Source organism: Panthera pardus, unplaced genomic scaffold (genome assembly GCF_024362965.1).
Source record: "Panthera pardus isolate Hobbes unplaced genomic scaffold, ASM2436296v1 HiC_scaffold_1, whole genome shotgun sequence".
Taxonomy (NCBI): domain Eukaryota; kingdom Metazoa; phylum Chordata; class Mammalia; order Carnivora; family Felidae; genus Panthera; species Panthera pardus.
This window is the reverse complement of record NW_026526654.1, coordinates 81,452,269-81,473,973: the sequence shown is the minus strand read 5'-3', so window position 1 is coordinate 81,473,973 and position 21,705 is coordinate 81,452,269. Positions and strand designations below refer to the sequence as shown.

The window sequence follows — 21,705 nt, the reverse complement described above, 5'->3', positions numbered from 1 at the left end:
AATTTTTAAAGTTTATTTATTTTGAGAGAGGGAGAGAGAGAGAGAGAGAAGGGGGAGGAGCAGAGAGAGCGGGAGAGAGAGAGAGAATTCCAAGCCGGTCCTGCCCTGTTGGTGCAGAGCCCGATGCAGGACTTAAACTCACGCACCGGGAGATCGTGACCCGAGCCGCAACCAAGAGCCAGACGCTCACCCAACTGAGCCACCCAGGTGCCACCCCCACCGCTTCCTGCTTTAAAGACAACTTGCCCATGGGGCCTTATGGATGATGCTTCTATTTTTAAGTTTAGGAAAAAGGCGGGAGGAGCAAGTGGGTCTTGAGGCTCGGGGAAAACTCAGGTGGACGCAATTTTAAGGTGATAATGTAAAAAGCCCGAGCCGATCCTGAGGTGAAACGACCACGCACCGAGAGCACAGAGGGTTGGATTTGATTCCCGGTTCCCTGTTGATTGCCTCTCCTCGGTCATGCCCGCCTTCGCCCCGGACGAGAGCGGTAACTACTGGGGGCAAGCGACCCCTGGGTCTGTGTCCAAGGTAAACAGAAAACCCTCCTGGGCGCGCGTTCCTCCTCTTCTTCGCCTGCCTTCCGTCATCACGCGTGCACACGTAAGAAAATAAAAGCCATGCTCTGCCCTAGTGAGCGGGCCTAGATCGAGGAGGGTTGTGCCGGGGCGTGAGGAGGCCCCGGGCGGCCTGGCCCCCGCGGTGGCAGCGGCTGGCGGGCCTCCCGACCCCCAGCGGCAGCCGTCCGGGCTATTTGCAGCCCTCTGCATCCTGAGAGCTGGACAGAGGCCTCTCCTCGGAGGCCGTGAGTGAGACACAACAGCGGAGAGTGGGGGGTGCGGGGGCGGGGGCACTGGGAAAACTGGGAGGACGGGCAGGGCCTTGAGGGACCAGGGGAAGGCCTGGGGAAGTTGGGCAACGGTGACCTGCAGGGTCCCCAGGGCCGGCCCCAGGGGGGTCACCACCGAGCAGAGCCTCTCCTCACCGCGCCCACTGGAGAACTCCTAACGAAGTTTGCACGGGAACTATCCCCGTCCTGGATCTGCGGAGAGAACTCTCCAGACCCTCTAGCTAGCGCGCTCTCTCATTCACCCTGTTTTCTCATCTTCGCGGCCCTTAGTGGCATCTGAGGTTCTCCTTCCCGTGGATTTGTTCACTCGTTCGTTGTCTGTCTTCTCCATGAAACTAGAAGGCCGCAGAGGTGAAGGAGGCTTCGCGGGGTTTCTCTCAGAGTCGCTCTTGATGAACGAAGGTCCCGAAGGAGCAAGCCGCCTACCGTCCCACCTCAACTTCACGTTAGGCGGAGGTGTTGTGAGAAACCTATGGAACGAAACTGGATTTATTTGGGGCTTAAAACAATGAATTCTTCGTGGGCTTATATCTTTTGCGACCCATAGGGTGGGACCTGACTAAATGCTAGTGGTCTTTACAGTCCTTCATTTGATGTGTGTCATCATCACTCCTTCACGTCATCTCGTGTCATTTAAAAAAATTTTTTTTCATGTTTATTTTTGAAGGAGAGAGAGAGAGAGAGACAGTGTGAGTGGGGGAGGGGCAGAAAGAGAGGGAGACACAGAACCCGAAGCGGGCTCCAGACTCCGAGCTGTCAGCACGGAGCCCGACGCGGGGCTCGAACTCACGAGCCGCGAGATCGTGACCTGAGCCGAAGCCGGACGCCCAACCGACGGAGCCACCCAGGCACCCCTGGAAAATAGAAATCTTGTGCACAAGGACTTTGGCACAAAGGTAATGTGCCTAGAGATAGGGAACTGTGGATCCGACACCAATGCCTACAGATTTTTGGAGTCCAGAATTCAGGACAGGGTGAGGGGAGTGAGGCTATGACAGCCATTGATCTCTTTGGAGAAATCTGTAGGATGTGCACCGGCCCTAGAGGTACCTGAGGTCCTCACCAGCTACCTCAGCGGCCCGGGCACCTGTTTCTCTGGAGATTTGTGTCCGAAGAGGAAGGATCTGGTGGGATCAGCAGAACCTACCCGAGTAGAAAGGAGAGACCGGGGTCAGCCTTAACGCAGAATTTGCAGACCAGGGGACGTTCTTTTGTACCTTGGACTCTCAAGGAAAAGACATTTGAGTGTTTGCCCTGCTTTGATCGTTTTTTGTTAGAAGTCATGGGAGGCCAATTCAAGTGAGGGAGAGGACCCCTCCACGCAATAAAATCATACACTGACGGTACCTCATGTGCTTAAAGCAGCCGTATTTTGGTGACGGAATGTCTTTCAAATTCCTTGTATTTTAAAATACGAGGCGCCTGGGCGGCCCAGTCGGTTGAGCGTCCAACTCTGGATTTCAGCTCAGGTCGTGATCCCAGGGTCGTGGAATGATGGAGCCGGGCGTCCGGCTCGGCACAGAGAATGGAACCTGCTTGGGATTCTCTCTCCCTCTCCCTCTGCCCCTCCCCAACTCACGAACGCGCGCGCGCGCGCTCTCTCTCAAGTAAAATGAAAAAAAAAATTTTTTTTAAAAACCTTGTATAAAAAATCGAAAGACTTCTTCATCCTGGGTGTGAACTTAGACTGCAACGGTAATTTTGACCAGCCTCATCGTGAAAATATTTTGCTAGTTTATGTCTTAAAAATCTTCCTCGGACTTTCTCCTCTTAACTCCCTGGAGTGACACCGGATGGGTTCTATTTTACGTTTTGAGCCAAAATTGGGTGCTGGGAAAGCATCCAGAGTAGATGATAAGCTGTCATCTGACCATTTCTATGACTTACCTGCCTGCCTCCCTCCCCGGAATTAAAGACACCAGAAACTTTATGGAGAGCCACACGCCTGAGCCCTCAGGAGAAAGAGTAACAGTTTTAGGAATTTCTTGGAATTTCTGAAAACCAGCAGAAGTTACTCCCGTCAAGTCTATTGCGGTGAAATCACAACATGTTGCCCCTAGCAGCCACTTGCCTACCTCTGGAAAAAATGATTCTAGATTTTTCCCCCTGGAATGTGGATCCAAAGGGCTGTTCCATCTCAAAGGAAGTGCTTTGATTGGCTACTCAGTGAGTCTCTTCCATCAAGGGAATGTTAACAGCTGTAGAAAATATTCCCTGGCACATGGGCCCCTGGGAGGCTCAGTCGGCGAAGCGGCCGACTTCGGCTCAGGTCATGATCTCACGGTCCTTGGGTTCGAGCCCCGCGTCGGGCTCTGTGCTGACAGCTCGGAGCCTGGAGCCTGCTTCGGATTCTGTGTCTCCCTCCCTCTCTGCCCCTCCCCCACTCATGCTCTGTGTCTCGCTGTCTGTCCAAGATAAATAGATGTTAAAATATGTATATTCCCTGGAACAGGTCCTGCATAGTCAGTTACCTGGGAGCTCCTGCTGGAGCTGTGACCCGCCGTACCTCTGGTCATCATCTCTGGCCCACATGTTGTCCCCTAACCTGCCAAAGCTTGACTAGAATATCCCCAAACTCCCATCTACTATCACCGGCTCCTCGACAAGTCCGTGTAGTTACCACATGCCTTACTCTTTCTTGTCTACAAGTTTTAAATAAAAAGAAGTCAAGTCACATGTTAAACTCTGACATGAGCATTTATTCATTTTTTTTCATCTCTTCATCCTAATTTGATGGCGGGGGCATGAGAGCTGGTAAAGATATATTTTGAGATTTATTTCTGTTTGTAACGGTAGTTTCTTAATTTTTCCCATTGGAAAGAAGAGCTATTTATAATAACACAAAATGGAAATATTCTTATGATTTGTTTTTAGTGAGGTGTTAACATTATTTAAAAAAAGTTTTTTTAATGTTTATTTTTGAGAGAGAGACAAAGTGTGAGCAGGGGAGGAACAGAGAGAGGGAGACACAGAATCCGAAGCAGGCTCCAGGCTCTGAGCCATCAGCACAGAGCCCGATGCGGGGCTCAAACTCACGAACTGTGAGATCATGACCTGAGCGGAAGTCGGATGCCTAACCGACTGAGCCACCCAGGTACCCCGTTAACATTATTATTAATAATTGCCTACTAAGACAGCTTGGCCCTAAATGTGAGAAAAAATTAGATTTGGCCTAACGATGAAGACAAAGCAAAAAATAATAGTAAACAAACTGCATCTTTTTTTTTTTCAGGTTAGTTGATTCTTAACTGCAATTCTTTAAAAACCCCTAAGACCTTAACGTTTAATTTTTTAAAAACCGTCATATGTTTACAATAGAGCTATTGTGCAACAACATATCTCTAATTTTTAAAAACAGAATCCATTTTATTTCTAAGGGTCCATTATAATTATCTATAGAAGCTCAGTGCATAAAAATTCATGACATCAGGTTTTGGAATGTTGATCTTGAAAGAAACATGAAACTTATACTACTTTGCAGGTTTGATCTATATAGTGTCAAGTCCAATACTCATCAATGTATGAAATGGATTCCTATGGGACTGACTAGAGGATGATTTTTTTTTTCTTAACGTTTATTTATCCCTGAGAGAGAGAGAGAGACAGACAGACAGACAGACAGACATAACATGAGCGGGGGAGGGGCAGAGTGAGAGAGGGACACAGAATCAGAAGCAGGCTCCAGGCTCCTAGCTGTCAGCACAGAGCCCGATGCAGGGCTCGAACTCACGAGCCGTGAGACCATGACCTGAGCCGAAGTCGGATGCTTTGCTGACTGAACCACCCAGGCACCCCTACGAGATGAGCTTTTTATGATTAATCCAATTTAATGTTGATCTGTTGGCCACCATTCGCTAAGATGTACTCCCCAGAAAAATTGGAGATCTACGTCTTGGTCTTAAACCATAGGTGAAAATACGGCTTGCCTTATTTAAAGAAGAGAACTCTGATACAAATGATTAATTAGCATGTTTTGGAAATTATGTAGATTATTGTTAAGAACAGTGATACAGTGAAATGAAAAGCAAGAAAGCTCGAGGGCTTTTGCAAAATTGTCGGTTTTTTCACGCATTCCAATTGATCTACACGTTCTCCTTTTGTAGTCCTGCAATTACTTGAATATAAAAGCTCTTTCTGTTAATCTTCAACCTGAAAAGTAGTAAAATAACAGAAGTATAAAGGGGAATGGACATTTCAACCCAATGGCTCTCCAGGCTTTTCAGGCTTTTCATCTGCTGGCTTTTGAAGGTTTACCCCTTTCACAATTTCCCCCACTTCTATAGGCTTGAACCTTTATAAAACCTTAGAGACCATGGCCCTACTCTGTATCCCTTATATGTAAAAATTGTCTGAATAGCCCTTTTTTTTTTTTTTTTTAAGTTATTACATTTGGGTGAAAACTTTCTGAAGGCAGCTTGGTAAAACCCCCCAAATTTGGCTCATCCTTTGCTTCAGCAATTTCACTTTGAGGAATATATTTACACAACCCACGAAATAATCATGGGTACAGAGGTACGCGTATAAGGAGAGGATAGTCATCTTAGCCTTATTCACAACGGTAAAAAATCGGAAACTACACAAATGTCTAATAACTAATGAGATTAACTGGATGATTTATAGGATTTTACATTTATTCAGTGGGATACCACGCAGGCACTAAAAAGAATGCAGAACAGCAATAGCTCATGACATTAACTTCTGTTGAAGACGGACTGTTAAGCAAACAAGGAATATGTCACCATTTTTAGAAAACAAAAGTGTCTATACAACAACCAAAGACAACCCGATTTAAAAATGGGCAATGGCCTTGAATTAGAGAGTTTTCCAAAGGTAGACAATGGCCAACAAGCAATGAGAAGAGGCTCAACATCATTAATAATTGGGGAAATGTGAACCCAGACCACAATGATGTTACTTCACACCCACTAGCATGGCTAGAAAGAAAGAAAGAAAGAAAGAAAGAAAGAAAGAAAGAAGAGGGAGAAAGAAAGAAGAGGGAGAAAGAAAGAAAGAAAGAAGAGGGAGAAAGAAAGAAGAGGGAGAAAGAAAGAAGAGGGAGAAAGAAAGAAGAGGGAGAAAGAAAGAAAGAAGACAGAGAAAGAAAAAGAAAGAAGAGAGGGAGAAAGGAAGGAAGAAAAAAGAAGAAAGAAAGAAAGGAGAGGGAGAAAGAAAGAAAGGAAGAAGATAGGGAGAAAGAGAAGAAAGAAAAGAAAGAAGAGAGAGAGAAGGGAGGGAGAAAGGAAGGAAGGATAAAAAAGGAAGGAAGACAAAAGAGAGGGAGAAAGAAAAGAAAGGAAGGAAGGGAGGACGGGAGAGGGAGAGAGGAAGGAAAGAAGGAAAGGCAGAAAGGAAGGAGGAAAGAAACATGGGAAATGTTGAAGAGGTTGTGCAGAAATTGGAACACTTCTACATCACTATAGGGAATGTAAAATGGTTCAGCTGCTGTGGACGAGTTTGGTGGTCCCTCAAGCAGTTAAACACAGAACTAGCATACGATCCGGCAATTCCACTCCTAGGTATACACCCCGAAGAGTTGAAGATAGGGATTCCACCATATATGTGTCCACATATCATCACAGCAGCACTAGTCACAGTGGCCAAAGGGGAACAGGCTCAGGGGCCGCCAGTGGACGAGTGGCTAAATGAATCGTGAAACATACACACCGGGGAACATTCAGCTGTAAAAAGGAATGAAGCACAGATTCATACTGCAATGCGGACAAACCTTGAAAACGTTATGCTAAGTGAATGGAGCCAGACACGGAAGGCCACACGTGACTGAATTTGTGGGAAATATCCAGAAGAGGTAAATCCATAGAGATGATGCAGGCTGGTTTCTGCCAAATGCTAAAGGGGAGGGGTAATAGGTATGAGATCTCCTTTTGGGGTGATGAAAACGTCTGGAACTAGACAGGCGGTGGTCGTGCAATACTGTGAATGTGCTAAATGCCACTGAATTATTCACTTTAAAATGTTTCATTAAAAAAAAATTTTTTTTAATGTTTTTGAGACAGAGAGACACACACACAGAATCCAAAGCAGGCTCCAGGCTCTGAACTGTCAGCACAGAACCCGACGTGGGGCTTGAACCCCAAACCATGAGAGCATGACCTGAGCTGAAGCTGGACGCTTAAATGCCTCAGCCACCCAGGTGCCCCTTAAAATGTTTAATTTTATGTTATGTGAATCTCACCTCAATTTTTAAAATTATAATTATATACATTCAATTAATTAACTCTATGCCAATGTTATATATAAAAAATTAGAAGGGCACACAGTATATTAAGTCTGACTAGTAGTATTGTAGATTTTGATTTTCTTGCTTGTTATCTTTTAGTGAATGCAAATTTCATTCATTATAAGGGGAAACAGTTTTTCAGAAGTCCTTGTAGTGTGCAGTGTGTTGCATTCCGTCCTTCTTGTATAAGCTCATGTTGCAATTCTTTTTGTTTGTTTTTGTTTTATTTATTTTTGAGAGCGTGCAAATGGAGTGGGGGAAGGGCAGAGAGAGAGAGGAGGACAGAGGATCCGAAGCGGGCTCTTCGCTGACAGCCAGCGAGCCCCACGCGGGGCTCGAACCCACAAACCGTGAGATCGTGACCTAGGCCCAAGTCAGACACTCCACCGACCCAGCCACCCAGGCGCCCCTCACGCTGCAATTCTTAAGGACACAGCAGCAGCAGCACATATTTTTCTGATGCTTCTCTGCCCTTTAGAATCAGGTAGCTTATAAGTTCCTCTGGTCGTATTTTTGTTTTGCCTGGAAGCGTTCTGAGTCCCAGTAAATAGGAGGAGGAAGTCCTGAGAGGGCTCACAGCGATGGCAGAATGTGCTTGCGTATCAACAGGAGAACCCAGGCAGGAAAGGAAGGAGGAGGGAGGATGCCTTCCAGCTCCTTCCTATAGTCCTTACAAGGAAGGGGAAGGAACTCCCGCTCTTTTTTGCGCCTACTGTGAACTTGGCCCTGCTCCATTGTTTTGATGCTGCTTTGGGTCCTTGCCCTGGCCTCGGAAGCTCTGCGGGCCTCTCCACCACTATTCTGCAAAGACACGCAGGGACTGCCGGAGCCCCGGAGCCTTTGCCACTCGCGTGCTGTGAGCCTGCAGGTGCCGTACGAAGGCCACCAAAGCCACGACGACTGTTGTTCCTCCTGCAGCCACCCGCTCTCCGGTGTGTGCCTAGCCCTGCACTATGCCCGAGTCCCAGGAAGGCTGACTTCAGACGGCAGGGCAAGGCCCGAGCCTCCCTAAAGCTCGGGTTGCGGGGTAGGGAGGGGACTGGGACTGGATGTCCTTGCTCTGAGGAGCCTTTCGTCTCAACTCTTCACCCCTTCCTGGGCATCGCACTGGCACCGGAGGGTGTTTAATGAAGCTGCCTGTTTTTCTCCACCTTTAGGAGTATTCCCTCACACCCAATGGATATTTTGTTTTAGGACTTTTATTCTCTCACCTGGTTATGTTCAGAACACCTTAGAAGATGATCTCTGAAACCAAATGAACAAAAATATGGTAAAGCCTGGAATGAGAGATTCTCTGTAACCTTAAGGAACTAAGTTTAATTCCACTTTAAAGCTTCTTAACAGGGGCGCCTGGGTGGCTCAGTCGGTTAAGCGTCCGACTTCGGCTCAGGTCATGATCTCGCGGTCCGTGGGTTCGAGCCCCGCGTCGCGCTCTGTGCTGACAGCTCCGAGCCTGGAGCCTGTTTCAGATTCTATGTCTCCCTCTTCCTCTGACCCTCCCCTGTTCATGCTCTCTCTCTCTGTCTCAAAAATAAATAAATGTTAAAGAAAATAATTAAAAAAAAAATAAAGCTCCTTATCACAATTGCATTTGTAAATGCACTTAGAGTATGACCTTCTTTTCTAAAGTACCCTCTCTGGCCAGGAGGTGAAGCAGTGGTCAAGTTTATTCCATTTCAGGCAGATTCTCAATATCCATCCCACTTTGCAAATAACACGCCATCCTTCTAAAGCCCAGAATCGGGCCTGCAGGATCCCTAACTACAATTTGTAGCCTGACTCGCTTCCCAAAACTGCCAGCTGTAGCTCCTGTAATGATCGATACAAAATCTTGCAATCTTTGCTTAAAAAAAGAAAAAAAAGAAAAAGAAAGAAAAAAGAAAAAGAAAGTAAAAAAAAAAAAAAAGAACACCCTCCTCAGATAAAACTATCAGATTAGGATGAAGGGTGTTTCTCATTTTTACACAGTGGAAACCTTAAGTATTTCCTTATCGCAGTAACTTTTGAGAGAAATACTTTGTTCGGTAGTTTAATAATCAATAGTCAACCCAAGAGTCTTTCAGTCTTTCAGTTCTGATTCTGCCTTCTTGTGTTTGGGTGGCTCTAAACAAATGGCAATATTTCAGTATTTGAATTTCTCATCGTTAAAAGATGGATAGTATTTCGTGGACCCAAAGAATAACCAGTAAAAATCCCGATTTCTCATAAAAATTAAGATGTTTCACGGGAAGCATAACCGTTTGGGGGGCAATCTGTCAATATCTGCCAAAAATTTTATTTTGTTTTTAAAGTTTATTTGAGAGCCCAAGTGGGGGAGGGGCAGAGCAAGGGAGAGGAGAGAGAATCCCAAACTGTCAGCCCCAAGCCGGACGTGGGGCTCAAACCCAGGAACCAGGAGACCGTGACCTGAGCCAAAACCAAAAGTTGGACGCCCGACTGACAGAACCACCCAGAGGCTCTGGTCTGCCCCAAATTTTAAAACACACATATCCTTCAAGTCAGCAATTCTACTTCAGGAAGTGTAAAGACTTACGCCTAAAAGGAATATACGCCGATACTCATCACCGTATTGTTAGACACAGCAAAAAACAGGGAGCGTGAATTACCATCAGTACTGATCAGATTATGGGATAGCATACTATGTGACGTCACTTCCATGTCTGAATTGTACGACTAAAGAGGAAAAGAAAGTACATCGTAAAAACTCACAAGGATCTCTTTAACTGCTCCCCCTTTTGCGGATATTCTGACCATCACTGGCTTCCAGTCTCCACAGACTCGACCCTTGCCTACCATTCCTCGTGCCGTTATTTACAGATCTATCATAATCCCTTCATGTTGTCCCAGATCTTTATTAGTACCTCCCTCTTTTTCAGTGGCTGACCGGAAAGTTCAATTTATATAGAGGGTCCAAACCAACGGGCATGCCCAAAGGCCCAAGTGATTACACTTCCTCCTGGCAGAAATGGTCTGTTTTATTTTAGACCGGAATATGGGCACTGCATATGCTGGGGCGGCCCATTAAGCCGTGCTTGTGTCATCCGGTGTTGTGTGGTGTAGATTTCTACACCACGGCACGTGGTTAAACAGCAGCATTCCTAGAACAGAGCAACATCTTTGTCTTTTAACTCCAGGGAGCAACTTGGCTCCGACCCAGGGAATTTCCCAAGTTATGGCAAGTGTTAGCGCTACCGTTCGTGTCTTTGCTATTGGAAGAGGACAAGAGAACGAACCAGCCTGCATCTTTTGCCGCATAGGGATCCAGACCATCTTCTGGCTTTTCCGTAGTTTTAAAAGGCCTTTCAAGTCATTTAAGAATGAATTAAAAAACCCCACAAATAAAAAAAGCTTGAACTCCCCGCCATCCCTTAACTAATAGAAGACCCTAATTACTAGCCAATGGTTCACACCCGAGCAACAGATTCCCAGCCATAGGCAGCATTCGATTTATTCACATTCGTAGTGATACCGTCATATGCAAAAAGCGGCTGCCAGGTACCGGAAAGAGAGCTATTTCAGGGCCTTTCAGAAGGCGTGTTGTACCAAACTGACCTGTATCTGAACTTTCATCATAGATTACGTGATGCCAAGCAAGGGAGTTGGCCGCATTTCTCACTCAAAGCATCACTATTTTGTCTCTCCAGTGTAGTTTTCCATATAGCTAGTCGCTATACAACTCTACCACCATTTTTCATCCCTGTGGTGCACAGGACACAAAAAAAAGACTTCCTTTCTCAGACTTGACTCAAGAAAATGAACAGGTCCAGCAAATATCAACACCTCGATGGAAGACTACCAGAATTATAGCAACTAACCTGCCACGGTGCCACCCTTACACAGGCAAGTCAGGGAACTGGGACTTGGGTTTTGATCCACACTCTGATGTTAAGTGCCCCAACTTTAATCCTCAACTTTATACCGACTTTCTTCAGAAAATCTTTATGCCCGGGGTGCCAGGGTGGCTCAGTCGGTTGAGCGTCTCTGGCTCAGGTCACGTCTTACGGTTTGTGAGTTCGAGCCCCGCGTCGGGCTCTGTGCCGACAGCTCGGAGCCTGGAGCCTGCTTCGGATCCTGTGTCTCCCTCTCTCTCTGCCCCTCCCCTGCTCATGCTGTCAAAAATAAACATTAAAAAAAATTTTTTTTAAAGAAAATCTTTATGCCCCTCGTGCTGTGACTACTTCTAAACATTAAAATAGTTCTCGCACATAAACTTGAAAACAAATCCTCCCAATTGCACAAAGGCTTTATGCTGAATTACCTAAAATTCCAAGCCCTAGGGATACTGCTGAAAACACTACACAGGACTCTATTAGCTTCCTGATTGAAGACTTTTTCCTGTCAAGATCTGAAGCCAGTTAACACACCAAAAAACTCGTTCCCGTTCTCAGCATCTGACAACACTGGTAGATGACATACCCACCAAGTTGCAAGTTTCCTTCAGGCAGAATCCACTTTTAATTGGATCCCTTACTAGCAACAGATGTCGACCGTGGCGGTGCCTCTGCTACGGCAAGGATGCGCACGAAAGTCAGGAGATGGGCTTGTTCCTCTTGACTAAGAATTCAATGAAGTTTTACACAACCGAGGCGTCTCCATGGACTTAGAAAATTGGTAAACTCAGCTTTATGATCACTATTGTGTTTTAACTGCTTCGGGTGCCTCGCTTTTGAAAAGCTACTATCTTGTTCAACCCAACATACTGAAAATAAATTTAATTTTTCCGCACCTAGATCTATAGCCTCCTCGGAGAACACGCTCAATTGTTTGACAAAAACTTTTTATCATTAAGCTGTTTGTAGTTATAAACCAAGTATTTTTAAAGGGAAGAACTTTGCCAGACCTTATACTTGTTTAAATGGTGTCGGCTAAGAGATACTATTGGAAAGATTAAAATATGTATATATAACGAAACCTTAAAATCTTAAGTGAAAGCCATTTAACTAATATTTAAAACCTCTGCAATTATTAGTTTATTAGTATCATCCAGGACTCAGATGTTCAGTATTCCTCCTGAAATTACATAAACAAATGCAAATGGAAAGAATCCAAGTCAAAATTATATAACAAAACAGCACTCCATCACAAAAGCGTGTAAAATTACAAGAACGCTATTTTAAAACACTGGCACTTTAAGAGAACGATAATCTCAAAAACCACAAAATTGCCAAATTGTTCCCTAAACTGCTAAGTAGATAAACATGACCCTAATGAATGAGTTTGGGTTTCGTAAAGAAAAATCAAATTCAAATCCGATAACTCCTACTGAAATACAAAGTTTTAAGCGTCTTCTTCCCTCAGGCCTGTTTGATTTATATAAAGGAGCAAACTACAATATAGGAAAATATACCGGATTTTCAGTGTGGCATACATTTTAGAAGTTGGCCCAATTAATTAAAAATACCTTTAATGGAGAGTCAAGTTTCCTAAGAAATCCGTATTTAGAGAAATAGAAGACATTTACAGCCAGCACTTTTTTTTTTTTTTTTTTTTCCAGAGCCTTTGCTGGGACTAATGTCAACAAAAAATCTAATATGGCAGTCTTGTATTTTAAGCTCACGCTTTTGGGGATACATTCTCCGGTCTTCTTTAACGTGGGAACTGCAAATATAACTGCCATTACATGGTAATGGGAGTTCAAGAATGTAGAGTCCTCATGTAAAGATTAGAACATACTTTTTCTCTTAGTCCTTCAAGGACAGACTTTCAAAATGTTTGATTCTACTAATCCCATGCTGTGGTTACTCTTCACTTCGTAAATGTGACTGGGCTATGTGAAATCTGCCATCAACTGATCAAGATTGGAGTTTCAGTTATGGATGAAAACTGTCTCAATTCAACTTTTATTACCCTCATCATGAGTATGCAGGGTGTAGACAGAGCTTTTTATGAGCTAACTATATGAAAAGATAAACACTGTAATAATCCATGTGATCCAGAATGGGCAAAAGCAAAAGACTAGCTTCCCCTCAAGAAGAAAAATTTCAGACCTATGAAAAGGACAACAATACTAATAAAAAAAATTGTATTTACTTAGAAGCATTCAGAATGTCAACAAAACAGCTGCAACTTTTTTTTTTTTTTTGCAATTACAGAGTGGTATTCAGTTAACAGAACAACAATTATTTCGTATAAGCTGCATCAGAGACAACTGAAGATGAAAAAACTACCATCCCCATATATAACTAATTTGTGCTGTGCACCAACAAGAACCTGCTTTAAATTTCCATGCCAATTTACAACCCCCATACTGTACCAGGCAAGGTTAGTGGCTATTGGAAATACCACCGGGACAGGGCTATCTAAAGACACATTCGGTAGTGTGTTAACTATACAAAAAAAGACACTGTACAGTTTAAAAACAAATCTTACACAGCCTTACATTTCAATTTTTTTCTTTAAAAGGAGTGAGTTGTGTACAGGGGGGTTAAATGCTTTATAGACAAGAAAAAAAAACTGCGCTAGAACCAACTTATTCATCATCATCATCTTCTTCTTCTTCTTCATCTTCTTCATCTTCCTCCTCTTCCTCGTCCTCTTCATCTTCCTCGTCCTCCTCCTCTTCCTTCTTTTTCTTGCTTTTTTCAGCCTTGACGACTCCCTTTTTTGCCGCGTCAGGCTTTCCTTTAGCTCGGTATGCAGCAATATCCTTCCAAAATAAAGTCAAGAAAAAGTGGAAGGAGAGACAGGACAGTTAAGCAAGGGGAGAAGGAAAAGTAACTTACGAAAAATCAAGATCCCAGTTCCGCGAAAATAACCACGTATCTGCACTCACCCCGATCCCATAAACGCCCAGGACGGAGGAATGCATTTGAACGCACCGAGAGAATTGCAATTAATAACCCGTAACTCATGGAATGACATGGTCCAATATTTGCAATGTTGTGCGCCTCAATGAAGTACGATTAGGTACCACGTCCTAACTTTAGTTGATTAAAACTAGAATGTAGAGACTTTGATTAAAGGGTAGACACTGCCACCTTCTGAATGCAAAACAGCAATCTACAGGTTTCTATCAGACCCTAATCCGGAGTAGGAAATTTTGTCTTAAAAGAAAAAAAAAAGTAAATCTGCCAGCAAGCATGCAATTAAGAAACATCTAGAAATCAACATTTTTCCAGATGACTAAATAAGCTAAAATTTAACTTGCTACTCCTATTCAAAGTATAGGAGATAAAGCTTTTTCTTTATCAACTTACTACACAGTTCAACATAACTTTTTTGAAATTCATAAAGTTGGGATTTCTGTTATTGAAGGAAGGGAACACAAATACTTCAGGACAGGTTTATGAAGGACACGGTCTTCATTATCTTGCCCAGACTATTTTTATGTGTCTGACCATTTAAAATAATCACTTGACTAAAAGTGACTACCAGTAAATTTAAATCAGAGAATAAGAAAGCCAGCTTAAGTGTATGGAAGCTATACCCAAGTCAAAAAAAAAAAAAAAAAAAAATTAACAACTGATCTGAACTTCTATACTCTCTGAAGGATGGAAAAGATTTAAGACTACAGCCAGGGGCACACGGAAAGGAGCTGTGAATCTGAAAACTGCATTACACCCCGAATTCTTAGAAATCCAAAGCAAGAAAGTAGGAAATTGAGATGAGGTACCAAGTGTAATCTAATGTCGGGCATACCCTTTCCTCATTACACCGAACAAATGCACACTTCTTACCTTTTCATATTTTTCCTTCAGCTTCGCAGCCTTCTTCTCATAAGGCTGCTTGTCATCTGCAGCGGTGTTGTTCCACATCTCTCCCAGTTTCTTTGCAACATCACCAATGGATAGGCCAGGATGTTCTCCTTTGATTTTTGGGCGATACTCAGAACAAAACAAGAAAAAGGCCGAACTAAAAAGAGAAATTTAATTTTCAGTTTACTATGGAATGTGTGTTGTCCTGCTATATAAAAGCTGCTGCTGGTTTCTATCAGGCACCGGACAGGGTGCAAATATTAAAATATGCTAAATACCCTTCACAACCAAACCTCCATTCACGGCTATTTGACTTAGGAGGCTACTAATTGAACATGTACTATTGATAAATGCAAGCGCTCCAAAAGCAATTCTGTGAAATTTTAAGTATTTCGGAGAGATGGTATTTCTCAAGAAACAAAAGAAAGGTACATTTAGGAGACAGATTAAGTGAAGAAGGCCAATGTCTAATTCAAATGCTCCTCCCATTCAACAGGAATTCTACTTACAATATCCAAATAGACCAACGTAAGGCACTTACCAGCTAAGAAACTTTTGATTACACACCCCAAACCCACAAGGTGGCTTGCTAAATTTCTATCTGATTCTACTGCAAAACCCTCCTGGAAATAGGTAAGATACTCACGGAGGCCTCTTGGGTGCATTGGGATCCTTGAACTTCTTTTTTGTTTCCCCTTTAGGGGGGATATAAGTTTTCATTTCTCTTTCATAACGGGCCTTGTCCGCCTTTGCCATGTCTTCAAACTTTCCTTTCTCTTTAGCAGACATGGTCTACAAAAGAATCATTTGTAAACTGAAATCGGTAACCCAAATCCTACTAAACTGTCGCAAAAGTACTAACAGGACTAAAACCGGCATCCTTTGCCATGTACTCACTCAGCGGCCTGTTCTAACATCCCTACTCACGTTATGCAAGTGGCACCGAGGCTTTTTAAAGACCTTGATTTGGATTTAAGTTTTTAAAAATCCCTCAATTATGTTTTAAGCCCCCTTACCTTCCACCTCTCTGAGCACTTCTTAGAAAACTCTGAGAAGTTGACTGAAGCATCTGGGTGCTTCTTCTTGTGCTCCTCTCGGCAAGTTTGCACAAAGAATGCATATGATGACATTTTGCCTCTCGGCTTCTTAGGATCTCCTTTGCCCATGTTTAATTATTTTCTAAAAAGAGAGAAAAAGAAATGGTTGAGGTTAGCAATGAAATTATGGGATTCTACAAGCACTTGAACTTTGTGGGGAGTGAATGAAAACCAAAGTTGGGTTCGTTAACACAGTAGTGGCATGAACCTCCCATAATATACCAAACAAGAAAATGGCAGGGATAGCTAATGCCTAGAAGAGGCTATGCCAAGCAAAAAGAAACACGCACACGCACACACACACGCACACACACACACACACACACACACACACACACACACACACACACACAACGGTCCTCCAGTGTGATCTCAAAAAAGCGTAGACACAATGGCATCCTCATACAGTAATCCTTACTCATCTGCGGGTGTCCGCTCCGAATGAACACCTAGGCGGACATTTAAAAACTTTTTAAAGGCACAAAACCATTTTGTGATCAACAGAACCAGGGACCACAAAACTGGCGCTGCCGGTTCGTGGGTCGGCACCACGTCGGGAACAAAATAGGTGAGGGCCCGAGCGAGTCGGCGTCTGCAAATTACGGGCCTAAACCACCGTCTATCTCAAGTTTTCCCAACGAGGACTTTAAAAATACTCTCTGCACAAAACTTTGCCGGGAGGAGGGAGGAGGAGAAAGCTCCAGCGCCGGGACCCGGGCTGGGGGGGTTGGCGGTGGTATTTGTGCGGCTGCCACCGCGAGGCAGCCTCGTTTCCTATCGGTTTGGCCCCGAGATGTATTTCAGTTCTGACTAAACACGTCCGGTCTGAAGTTTCTTCGAGTAAACAAGGATGAGGGACAAAAGCCACTCCTGCTCGTGGCTCTGCCTGCCCCCCCCCCCCACCAGGAGTGTTGTTTTGTTTTTTTTTTTTTCAATCTGCGAAAGTCGGGGCGCCTCGCGAGACGGGCCCCGCACACCTTCCCGCCACTCGGCCCCCACCCCCAGAACTTCGGTGGCGGCGGGGCGGCCGAGGAGACGCGGGGCCGCGGCCGGGCCTCCGGGCCCGACCCGCCCGCGCCGGGGCCGCCACGTGCGCCCGCCCGCCCGCCGGCGCAGGCCCCGCAGGCCTCCCCCATTTTGTCAGGCTCGGCGGAGGGAGAAGCCCCGCTCGAAATGGGGGCTGGCTCCGCCCGCGGCCGCCGGGGCCGGCGCGCACGGAATGGCCGCTGCGCGTCTTCCCCGCCTGCGCCGCCGCCGCCGCCGCCGCGAGGGCGAGCGCGAGCGAGAATATGGCTCCTTCCCTTTGTGTGTGTGTGTGTGTGTGTGAGTGTGTGAGTGTGTGAGTGTGAGCGCAGGCGGGCGGGGTGCGCGCCGCGCTCTGGCGCACACACTCGGCCATTACAGCCCGGGGGGGGAGGGGCGGGGGGCGCGCGGGCCCGGACCCTCCCCCCTCCCGGCCCGCGGGGGTGGGGGGCCGCCCCGGGAGGCGCCCACCGGCCCGCCGCTCCCCGTCCCCCTCCGCGCGGGCCCGCGCGCCCCGGCCGCCCCCGCACGGAGAACGCGGGGCTGGGAAGAGAGGAAAAAAAAAGTTGCCTCGGAACTGCTGCGCCCAGCTCCCCCGCCCGCTCCCGCCCGCCTTGTTTTCTCTCCAGCCAGCAGCGCCGGGCCGAGTCAGCCATGTTCCAGCGAGCGCAGCGGCGCCGCTCCCCCCGCCGCCGAGCCGCCGCCGCCGCCGCCGCCGCCACCGCCGCCGCCGCCCGGGCACAGGCCGGCGGGCCCGGCCCCGCGCCGCCGCCCCCGGCCCACCGCGCCGCCTCGCCCGCAGCGCCCGCCCGCCCGCCCGCCCGCGCTCGCCGCCGGCGCCCGGCTCTCTGCGGCGGCCAATGCAGCCCGTGGAAGCGCCGCCGCCTGCCCGCCTGCCCGCCCGCCCGCCTGCCCTCCCGCCGCCGGCCCCGCCGCCCGCCGCCCCCCGCGCACGCCGGCCGCCCGAACATTCGGCCCGGGGGCCGAAAACACGTTAAAAAAATTTTTTTTAATTAAAAAAATTTTTTTGCGCCAGTCAGCGCGGACGCCGCCGGGGGTGGAAACTCGCGGGGCTCGGGGTTCGCAGCGCCTCAGGCAGCCTGTGGGCCGGGGTTCCGGCGCGGGGCAGGGCTCCCGGCGCCCGAGAAGAGGCTCGCTCCGTGCGCAGTTCCCCCCACGGTCCCCCCTCATTTGCCTTTGTGTGGATCCTGACCCGCCGGCTCCCGGCCGCGGGGATCCGGCCACCGCGCGGGGTGGGGAGCTGCCGGAGGCGCTCTCCCCGCCGCGGCGCTGCCCCAGACTCACCCTCCGCGAGGCACAGAGTCGCCCAGTGCCCGTCTGGCTCTCACTTGCCCCGGCGCTGTCTCTATGGAGCTCAATGTACTGCAATGGCTGTGAGAGCGGGAGCCAGACGCAGCCTCCTCACTCTCTCCGCTCTGTAACATTACTCTCCAGCCAGCGCGGCTCCTATTGGCTACCGCCAACTCACGGGGCTCGCTCATTGGCCCGATACCTCCCATTGTCCTGACCAGAGCCCGTTTGCTATTGGCTGTCTCCGGGGACACGTCATCAAGGATTGAAACAGCGCGCAAATCTGAATGTGTGTGTATGCCGGGCAAAGAGGCTGAGGCGGGAGAGGCAGAGGCAGAGGCAGCAGCTGCTACGGGAAAGCAGAGCTCTATGGTGTATGTGTGCATGTGTCTAACCCAAGCCAGCCCCACACCGGAGCGGCCGCCGGGGCGAAAAGGGCCTGACTTTTCCACAAGTGTCTCCAACTCCTCAGGCAAAAGAGACACTCACAGGCCTCCCCCCCCCTTCTTACCCCAAACTCACTTCCAAAGCCACTGAGATAAGAGGCCCCAGAATTTTAACAGACCTTCAAAAGTGAGGGCGACGGTACGAGATCACGTCCCCTGAAAACTGGGGTGTCTGCGAGTGCAGAGGGGTGAAGGCAGCCAAGATTCGAGCCCCTCAACAGCATATGGTTGCGTTACCCTCTAGATCTCGGGAAGGGCAGGGCTTTTCCTCTAACCAAGTGACACGATCCAGTCAGCCGGTTTTAAAACACCCCTTTTCTGGGCTCATAAGCCGGAACGACAAGCTTGCTGAGCAGCCGAAATCTTGACTCCCTGAACAGGCGTTCAGTTTCACTCTTTCTCTTGGTTTGATCGAGTTTCCCAGCATGTCTAGAACTTTTTATGTAAATACAAAGCACTGTCTTAACTTCCTGGAAATCAAATAATTATTCCATGTAATTAAAGCACAGCTCCCTCGTTCTGATACGGGGTACTCTAGCAGGAACCGTTCGTGAGGGCCTGCTAGAATTAGCAAATTCATTAGAGACCGCATTTTTAACTGTTTGGCTGTTTTCTTTGACTTGGTGTGGATTACTGTTATAATCAAACGAATCCTTGTGATGCTATCTTTCCCTCCCATCACACCACTTAGTGCATCCATGTAACTGCTCTAGGATTACAGCAGTTGTAGGTGTATTGTTACCCGAGGATTAGATGCAGGCAGAGAGTGCGTATGCCCAAATCCACAGGCTGTGGTTTCTCTAACTCACCAAGCTGGCTGGTATTAACAGACATACTTATTACGTCTGTAAAGAAAATGTACTAGCTATCACGGGCCAGTTCTGAAGGCTATCCTTCTATCAGTCTTTTATGAAACTATTATCTATTCCTCCTTAGCCTATGCAGACCACACCCCTATTCGGTTATAACAGACTTCCCCTTTTTCACCCTCTAATGGAATGTTTATACACTTTTAAATCCACCAGCCAATTCTTCCCAAATGTGATAGATCTAAGTTAAAACAAATCATTTTCTTATGTTAATTTCGTTTCTTATATCCACTCTAAGCATCCATAAGCTAATGCGTTTGCTCCCATTTGTTAGGCTCTTTGAGAATAGGCTTCGATAACCTTTCCTGACCTATAGATAACCTTTTTAAAAAGGCTGGTCTCAGGGATTACAGTCCTGTGGAATGGACAATACATACAAATGCACGTGAAAATCAGCATACTATTAATATATAAACTAGCATAACGTACATGCAATATTTAAAAAGCAAACATCTAAAGGTAACTTTTATTTTGTTATTTTCACACATATTTACCCTTGTCTACTTTCTCTATGAATCACATTTTGCGATCCATTCAAATCTACATATCTACCTCAATTCTGCTTTACCTTCTCGAGGCCTATATTACAAAATATTCATAAAAATTGTCTACATTTTAAACGGCGTCCATGATATCAAAATCTGACTATTATTTGAAGATAGCACTATCGGCATTTTTCAGGAGCAATGTTGGATTTGCCCTGTCCCAACGACACGATTTTTACCAGTTTTCTGTAATAGCTAACTCCTGCCAGGCTAAATTCATGGTCACAGAACTGCAGGAAAGTACGGGCCCACACAGGTTTCGATTTCAGCAGGACGGTGCGGTGAGTGATAGGCACTAGATTTAAATAGAGACCTGGGTTCAAATCCCAGCTCTGCTACTTACCAACTTTATAATCTTAGGCAAGTTTTTTTTTTTTTTTTTTTCCCCTTCAGGTGTTTATTTAAATTCTAGTTAGCTAACATACAGGACAACATTGGTTTCAGGAGTAGAATTGAGTGACTCATCACATACATACAACACTCAGTGCTCATCATAATGAGTGTTTTAGGCAAGTTTTTTAACCTCTTTGTTGCTTCTTCAATTCTCTCAGTATAAAATGGAGGTGGTCACAGGGTTGTTGGAAAGATTAAACTTTTCTTTCAAAGGTTTCAAATTGTGTCATGCTCATCCCTTCAAACCCATGATTTAGAAAGCATCAAGTACAGTTAACTTGGAGTTTTTCTTTATGATTTTTAATTTTATGAGGGCAGTGGTTGCAAATCTAATGAAGTCTTTTTATTTCAATCCTAGACTCAAACACTAACCTTCATCCATTCTAGTGAAGATGCCTTTATATATTCCCAAGTGTAACAGAGGCCAGGTCAGAGGAATATAAAAACCTCCACTTACAGGCACAACATTTCTCATGTTTGTTTTTCCATTATATAGGGAGGGAAAGGCATAACAAACAAGGAAAGAAGCTTTTCAAGAAAGCCTACAACTTCTAGCTCTAATCCTGCAACCTTGATGTTCACTGATTCATGAAGGTAGACCCCTTCCTTCCTCAACATGAATCACTGGCCAGAAAGTGGCATATCGTGTACGTTAGAGTTCTTGGGTGTTTGATCTTAAATTACAAAGATACCTAATTCAAAAAGCCTGAATGCTCTCTCCCACACCTCATTTAGCTAACTGAACTGCAGACCTTCCCTAATACAGTTTACAGCCTTCCTGAAGCCTGCCTCAATCTCCTCTACAGGATAGGTGACGGGCCTCTCTTCTGCGATCCCATAATATTCTGTGCATTATTTATCGTGTTCACAAGTGTGCTTATCCAGTTATGGGTCTGCTTGTCCGACTGTACTGCATCCCTTAAAGGCAGGCACCCTAGCTTATCTTTGTATCCCAAGCACCTACCAGGGTGCCTGGCATCGGGCAAGCACCAAATAAAGTGTGTTGAATAAACGAATTAACAGCTGAAAGAGTACTTACTGCAAATTATTGTTTTAATCTTCCTCTTCCATCTTTGGAGATAAGCATTGGGGGTCTCTCTAAATCAGAAGGCAGGAAAATAGAGTAATAAGTAATAAGTAAATGTTAGGATACTAAAAGTGAGGATACATGCCAACTGCATCATCATTTTTTGTTAAATGTTGATTTGTTTTTGAGAGGGAGAGAGAGTGCACGCAAGC

The 21,705-nt window shown here is 46.1% G+C and overlaps 1 protein-coding gene and 1 long non-coding RNA gene across 2 annotated transcripts in view; one reads left to right on the top strand and one right to left on the bottom strand.

Moving 5' to 3' along the window:
- LOC128776252 (uncharacterized) overlaps window positions 1–12,574 on the top strand; it is a 31,459-nt gene extending 18,885 nt beyond the window's left edge. The window contains exon 2 of the long non-coding RNA XR_008421353.1: window positions 10,733–12,574. This is a non-coding gene — a long non-coding RNA (uncharacterized LOC128776252). The remainder of the gene's footprint in view (window positions 1–10,732) is intronic.
- Window positions 12,035–18,349, bottom strand: HMGB1 (high mobility group box 1). The gene is made up of 5 exons (XM_019447863.2): window positions 18,208–18,349; window positions 15,799–15,961; window positions 15,429–15,574; window positions 14,765–14,939; window positions 12,035–13,734 (listed from the first exon to the last, which is right to left on the bottom strand). Exons 2-5 carry the CDS (start codon window positions 15,946–15,948, stop codon window positions 13,558–13,560), a joined length of 648 nt encoding a protein of 215 aa, XP_019303408.1. The 5' UTR covers window positions 15,949–15,961; window positions 18,208–18,349; the 3' UTR covers window positions 12,035–13,557.
- Window positions 18,350–21,705: the final 3,356 nt, after the last annotated feature.

Coding starts and splice junctions, on each gene's coding strand:
- HMGB1 (XM_019447863.2), bottom strand. CDS start 15,948: ATGGGCAAAGGAGATCCTAAGAAGCCGAGAGGCAAAATGTCATCATAT. Junction 15,575..15,798: donor AGTGCTCAGAGAGGTGGAAG/GTAAGGGGGCTT, acceptor ATTCTTTTGTAG/ACCATGTCTGCTAAAGAGAA. Junction 14,940..15,428: donor AATGCACCCAAGAGGCCTCC/GTGAGTATCTTA, acceptor TTCTCTTTTTAG/TTCGGCCTTTTTCTTGTTTT.